The 7,746-nt window shown below is 32.9% G+C and overlaps 1 protein-coding gene across 1 annotated transcript; it reads left to right on the forward strand.

Moving 5' to 3' along the window:
• The first annotated feature begins 2,689 nt into the window (after positions 1-2,689).
• LOC108464242 (probable linoleate 9S-lipoxygenase 5) lies at positions 2,690-7,118 on the forward strand. The gene is made up of 9 exons (XM_017764428.2): positions 2,690-3,516; positions 3,917-4,206; positions 4,294-4,534; positions 4,630-4,971; positions 5,069-5,154; positions 5,231-5,338; positions 5,423-5,727; positions 5,817-6,080; positions 6,224-7,118. Exons 1-9 carry the CDS (start codon positions 3,309-3,311, stop codon positions 6,975-6,977), a joined length of 2,598 nt encoding a protein of 865 aa, XP_017619917.1. The 5' UTR covers positions 2,690-3,308; the 3' UTR covers positions 6,978-7,118.
• Positions 7,119-7,746: the final 628 nt, after the last annotated feature.

Below are 7,746 nucleotides of genomic sequence, written 5' to 3' on the forward strand. Positions count from 1 at the left end.
ATAAATACAATATTTATTTTAATACAAATGAAAGTCGGGGATACATAAAAGGATGGATGTGTATATATACATGCATGTAAAATTAGCTTTTAATACAAATGAAAGTCGGGATACTTAAAAAGGATGGATGTGTATATATACATGCATGTAAAAATTAGCTTCATCTTTTTATAAGAGAAAACCCTATCATGTATAAGTAGGTTGTTCAATTGCTTTAATTTTAATATTGAATACATTAGTCTTTTATCTTTAGAGCAATTTAATCTCTATCAATTTTGAAATTGAGTAACTAAAAACAATTAATTATAATATTAATGTCTTGATTTAATTTTGTATATAATTTTAATTGGTATAATAACAAATTTAGCCCTCAAAATTTATATATTCTAAAATTTGATCTTGATTTAACAAATTTAACCTCTCGCAACATTTGTGCAATATATAAATATTGAAGCTAAATTTTTAAATTTTTTAGAATTAAGATCAAATTGACAAAATATATAAACATTTAAAGTTAAATTTATTAGTATATCAATCAAAATATATACAAATAATAAAAATATTTAATTATCTTTAATTACTTAATTTCAAGATTGAAGAGAGAAACTTTTATCGTATAAATATTATTTAAATATCAAAATTTTCCATCCTTAGATTAAATTGAAGAGACGATAAAGAATTGATTTCTCTATGCTTAATTGGAGAGGAATAATATGTAGGTCTTTATTCTTATCAACACGTAAAAAGTGATTGGCAACAACTCTCTTCATTTAATTTAATCTTATTATTCGAATTTTCTGTTTAATATCTAATTTCAACATATATTTAAATACACTCCATGTCATATCTATATTTATATTCCTTATACTAAGATTTACACATTCACCAAAAGTAGCTAATATATATAATAATACAAAATGCCTATATATGTCTATCTATTCTGAAAATTCAAAGGCTGCTAAGCAAGAAGGAAACAAACTGCATGTACTCCAAAAGATAAATAAATAAGGAGCCAGCTTGCAGATAGTGGGAGGTGATCAAGTATTATATCTTTTATTATATTTGTCCAACCCACCTTTATTCTTTCTTTTTATTATCAATCAAATGAGCACTTTGAGAAAAGGAAAAATCCATATACCTGCTGTCGGATTCAGCAATACCGGAACATATAATAAAGATTATTGTATTAAGTGTTAGATTTTATTTTATTTTTTTATTTAGAAATTAAGTAAATTTATGTTAATTTTAATATGCATAATTTATATGGATAGAATATGAAATATGATGGTTGAATCATTAAAATATTAATAGAACAAAAATTATAAGGAAAGGTGGTTTTAAGTGGACCATTCTCTAATATTTATGTTTTAAAATTTGACTGTAAAAGGACCATACAGTCTTTTATTAGGAGTCGGATTACATTCTGCTCTATTTACTAAAAAATGAGTAAATTAGCCCCTACACGTTAAATTAAAGAGTAAATTGATCATTTTAATTAAAATTTTCATCTATTTTTACTGTTAAAAACTAACATAGTTGACAAAATAACTAAACAACTACACATTATGTGCATACAAAAACTAATTTAATAATAAAAATGAATGAAATTTTTAATAGAGTTTATTAAATGTAGAAAGATTAATTTAGTAATGATTTAGTTGAGGGATTTTACCAAATACTGAAAAAAAGAAAACCCTGCATTTTGTGGCGCACACGGTATGTGAGAATAAACTAGTCACCTAATTAACAATTAGTTATCCGAATTTATAAAATATAACATTTCGTCGTAATCTTTTCTTACTAAGAAAAGAAGACATGTTTCTTGAAAGAATCCAATTCATGTCGAAAACTGAAACATGTCCTTTTTTTTTTTTGCTGCTTTTTTCTTTCCACAATTTAAGTTAATTTTTCTTTAATTTTCTGCAATCTAATCAAACAATTTAAGTACAATGTTTCTGACTCTATATATAATTTCCTTTATTAAAACGAAAATATTGTTGATAAATACAAAAATTTAACGATCCATTTTAATTATAAACAATAATTTGCAACGTGGATTAAAAAAAAAAAAGGAGCAACAAAGTCAAGCAGACAATAATGCATCGTACAATGCCATTAGAGGATTTCTTTATTTGGTCTTGGTTTCTATAAAATAATAATTTATTTACTTTATCTTTTAATTGACTTAGTCGTCCACGTTTTTTTTTTTTTACAAACGAAGAAAATGGTGAAACCAAGAAAAAAAAAGAGGAAAGACTTTGTCTGTCCATCAAAGACGACTACAACTTAAATCAAACTTTCTATTTCATATAATAAAAATCAAAGATATTCAATGAAATGGTTCATTTTTATTTCACTAATCCTTTATAATTAATACTTCTTTATTAAGTTGTTTTTAAAGAAAAAATAATTAATTTAATTAGGTCATGACCAAAATTTTATGCTGATACATTGATGAAAAGCTTTCATATACCGTTGTCCCATCTCCTTCTAAAACAAATCTAAATTTTGAATACAAGTATCCGTACTACAGCTCATCTACAAGTCATTAAATCTATGTGTTGTATGTATTGATTGTTGTTAGGTTATTCACTTTAATTCAAGAGGGTGTGCCCCATGACCTAACTAAAAGTTATTAATGCTTATCACATTATATATTATCAAATTACATTAAGATTTATTCAAATATTTCTCGTTTTTATTGTTATTTTCATAAAATCTTATATCGTATTTTAGTAAAATTTTTATGTCTAATTTTTTATTGATAAGTATAATATCTAAAATCTCTTTCCCTGTTTCTAGATTACAATCTAGCTTGGGGTCATAACCCTAAACTAAAACTTACATGATTTTAAAAAAAATTAAAACATGGATTAACTATGTTTTACTTCAAAAAAAAAAAAAAAAAAGCACCCATTAGATCCCACACTCAATTTATTTATATGACTTGGCTTCATATATTTATATTTTATTTTGGGATGGGCTCCAAAAAGGACTTCGCTTCATTGGCGAGTCATTTCAAAGAGAGAATATGAAATAAGATAAGGTTAAAAAGGCGAAAGTGGCTTAATTAAAACAAAAAGGTAAACCAAAGTCTTCGATTGTAGGGAAGATTAACCGAAACTACTACCCCTAATATGAAACAGAATATGAAACTTCCCAGTCGGCATCTTTTTCATTATAAATACTCCTACAAAGCCCCAACCCCTTTTTATCTCAAGTCTTCACTTTTAATCAAACCAAGTTTCGAACATATTCTTTCACCACCACCGTCCTTGTATTCCTTTTTCTTTTAGTGTTATTCGGAGATGCTGAGCCATTTGCTCCACGCCGTAGCCGGTGACGACAATGGGAACAAGAAGATGAAACCGGAAAAGATCAAAGGCACTGTTATTTTGATGAAGAAAAATGTTTTGGATTTCAATGACTTCCATGCATCTTTTCTTGATGGGTTTCATGAGCTGTTAGGCAAAAGAGTTTCATTTCAGCTTATCAGTTCTCAACAAGTCGATGCTGGTGAATTTCTTTTTCTTTTTGTTTCATCCAAGAAGCTGAAAAATAATAATATTATTTTATCAAAGCATATTTGTTATTTTGTCTCTTAAAGTCAAAACAAAAGCCTGCCATTGTTAATCAATAGTTTATAGTTATTTTATTTTTCTTCATTAACGACCACTACCCTTTTATACACTGACACGTACATATCATTTTTAACCTCAGGAAATTTTTTATTATCATTGTTGATGAAATATATTGAACTTTTTTTTTTTTGTTCTGTTCAAGGGAATGATTTTTCTTTTAGCATAGAAAATAATAATGCAGTAAACAGTAAAAAAAAATGCATTTTCATATGAAATGTCAAGCACTAATTAATATTAGTCCTAGTCTAATAATTAAATTTGTTTTATATTTTTAGATAATGGGTTGCAAGGGAAGCTGGGGAAAGAAGCATATTTGGAGGACTGGAACTCTACAGAAACATCGGCAGTGGCTGGAGAATCTAAATTTGACGTTAACTTTGATTTCGAGGAGGAAATCGGATTACCTGGAGCATTCCTCATTAGAAACAATCATCACAGTGAGTTCTACCTCAAAACTCTCACCCTCGAACATGTTCCAGGTCATGGTCGGCTTCACTTTGTCTGCAATTCTTGGGTTTATCCCGACAAGAAATACGATAACCCTCGAGTTTTCTTCACTAACAAGGTCAGTTCTTCGATTGTTTTTCTCTTTGGGAGTTTCAGTTTTTCTTTTGGCTAAAATCGTAGTTTAAAATGTTTGATTTTTTTTCAGACGTATCTTCCGCATGAGATGCCGAAGCCGCTGCTTCAATACAGAGAACAAGAGCTGATGGCCTTGAGAGGCAATGGCCAAGGAGAGCTTCAAGAATCGGATCGTATCTATGACTACGCTTATTACAATGATTTGGGGAACCCCGACAAGGGCCCCGAATATGCCCGCCCAGTTCTCGGAGGATCTGCCAAGTACCCCTATCCTCGTAGGGGAAGAACTGGTAGACCTCCGGCCAAGTCAGGTGAGGATCCCATACCAAATATATGTGGGTTAAGAATAAATGGATCATTGAATTTGTTGTGACAAGGTTTTGCTGTTATTGTAATAATCGAATAGATCCCAAGACTGAGAGTAGGATACCACTTTTGATGAGCTTAAACATTTATGTTCCAAGAGATGAACGATTTGGACACTTGAAGATGTCGGATTTCCTTGCTTATGCACTGAAATCTATAGTTCAATTCATAGTCCCAGAGCTTCAAGATCTAACTGATAAAACTCACAACGAATTTGACTCATTGGAGGATGTTCTTAAACTCTACTATGGTGGAGTTAAGCTTCCTTCTGGACCTTTGCTTGACAATATCATCAACAACATCCCCTTGGAGATGCTCAAAGAAATTTTCCGAACTGATGAAGCCCAACTGTTAAAATTTCCTGTGCCTCAAGTCATTCAAGGTTTGCATTAAATGTATTACTAATTTCAGAGTTAAATATCTTTATTGTTGATTCCAGTCATTTACTTACTTAGATATTTTTTAATGAATTGGAGCAGACAGTAAGACTGCATGGAGGACTGATGAAGAATTCGCCAGAGAAATGCTGGCTGGAGTTAACCCTGTTATAATCCGTCTTCTTCAAGTAATTTTTTTATCTGGAAATCTGTTCAATTCTTAAAATTTACCATATGTTAAATATATATATTCTCTGGTTTCAGGAATTTCCTCCTAAAAGCAACCTAGATCCAAAAGTATATGGTAATCAAAACAGTGCCATAACCAAGGAACACATTGAGCACAACCTAGAGGGACTAACAGTAGAAAAGGTGAGAATTCGAATACCCCAGAATTAATGTTATTTGGATTATCCTTTTCAAATCAGTTTAACTTGAAAGGATTTGGTTGAACAGGCACTGAGAACCAACAGGTTATTCATATTGGATCATCATGATTCACTTATGCCGTACCTGCGGAGGATAAACACTACGACAACCAAGACTTATGCATCTCGAACCATCTTGCTTTTACGCAATGATGGCACTTTGAAGCCATTGGTGATTGAATTGAGTTTGCCACATCCGGATGGGGATCAACTAGGTGCTGTTAGCAAGGTTTACACACCTACAGAACATGGAGTTGAAGGTTCAATATGGCAGTTGGCTAAAGCTTATGTTGCTGTAAATGACTCTGGTGTTCATCAACTCATAAGCCATTGGTATGAATATATAAAATAGCATGTATGCATCGATTAGCTTCGATCTAAGAGGATGGTTTATGTTTATGGTTTTTTTAATCTATTTACAGGCTGAACACTCATGCAACAATGGAGCCATTCGTGATTGCAACGAACCGACAACTTAGTGTAGTTCATCCAATTTATAAGCTTCTCTATCCTCACTTCCGGGACACGATGAACATCAATGCCTTTGCTAGGCAGATTCTGATTAATGGAGGTGGTGTCCTGGAATTAACAGTTTTTCCTGGAAAGTATGCAATGGAAATGTCATCTATAATTTACAAGAGTTGGAATTTGTTTGACCAGGCACTTCCTAGAAATCTCATGAAAAGGTACATTTAGCTCTGATACAAATAGTTTTTCCCTATATTTAGAATCATACCCTTGCACCCATGTTCGAATACGTGATGGACACGGGTATATAAAGTTTTTCGATTATATATAGAAATAACATGTTTTCATCTTCTCTATTCAGAGGAGTTGCAGTTGATGATAAGAGTTCACCAAATGGTCTTCGTTTGTTGATAAAAGATTATCCATATGCTGTTGATGGACTGGAGATTTGGTTTGCAATTGAAAAATGGGTCAAAGATTATTGCTCCTTCTACTACAAGACCGATGAAATGGTCCAACAAGACCCTGAACTTCAAGCCTGGTGGAAAGAACTCCGAGAGGAGGGCCATGGCGACAAGAAAGATGAGCCATGGTGGCCTAAAATGCAGACTCGAGAAGAGTTGATCGATTCTTGCACCATTATCATATGGGTGGCTTCGGCTCTCCATGCAGCAGTTAACTTTGGCCAATATCCTTATGCAGGCTACCTTCCAAACCGCCCGACCATAAGTCGTCGGTTCATGCCTGAGAAAGGAACACCAGAATACACAGAACTAGAGTCCAACCCAGACAAGGTTTTCTTGAAAACAATAACTGCTCAACTGCAGACACTTTTGGGAATATCCTTGATAGAAATCCTATCAAGGCATTCGTCAGATGAGGTTTATCTGGGGCAGAGAGCCAACCCTGAATGGACGTCAGACGAAACCCCACTTGCAGCTTTTGATGAATTCAGAAAGCGGCTTACCGGGATAGAGGAACGGATTGTAGAGATGAACAACGACGAGCAATTGAAGAACCGTGTTGGTCCGGTCAATATGCCATACACATTGTTGTATCCAACTAGTGAAGGTGGACTTACGGGCAAGGGAATTCCAAACAGTGTTTCAATCTAATGCATTTATCTTCAAACTCTTTAACAAAGGCCATTTGTAACACCCCAAACCCTGCCTAGACGTTACGGTTGGATCAGGCGATGTCACATGGTAGTGTCTTTGAAAATCGTAACTTTGCTTAAAACAATTTCTGTTTAGAAACTTTTTATTATTACTTATTAATTCTAAAATGGTATTATTTTATTAGTCGAAAGTTTTCAAAATATTTCTTTAATGCAAGAGCTTTTAAAAAGGTTTGCATATTTGTGAGTATTTTGTTAAAACGTTCGTTTCTTTTGAAAACCTGAGTTTTCTTATTACTAGCCATTTTAAACCATAACCAATAAAAATTCCAAACCAAAATGAAAATCCGTAGAGGTCATGTGGCCACCATCAAGTCCTCCGCTGCACCGATTTGTCAAATTTGGAGGTTACCTGCACAAATTAAACTGAAGGGGTGAGTTTACGTAAACTCAATGTGTAATCCCCATACAAATAAATAGGCAAACACAGTCTGGGCTTAAGCCCTTTTCCAGTATCGGTATCAGTTCAATTTGGGCCTTTGCCCGCCTCAGTACAGAATCAGTCATGCAGTAGAGCCTTAGCATATCACAGTAACAGTAGCAGTATCAGATATGCAGTCACAAAATCCTACCCAACCAGCCTCTACATACTATCTCCGTCTAACCCTACACTCCATGTAGGGATATAATCAACCCACCCATCCCTACACTCCAAATAATACCGAATAAATTATTGGACAGTAATATGCAGCTGTGCTGTCAGTAAT

Source organism: Gossypium arboreum, chromosome 13 (assembly GCF_025698485.1).
Source record: "Gossypium arboreum isolate Shixiya-1 chromosome 13, ASM2569848v2, whole genome shotgun sequence".
In the NCBI taxonomy this organism is placed as follows: Eukaryota; Viridiplantae; Streptophyta; class Magnoliopsida; order Malvales; family Malvaceae; genus Gossypium; species Gossypium arboreum.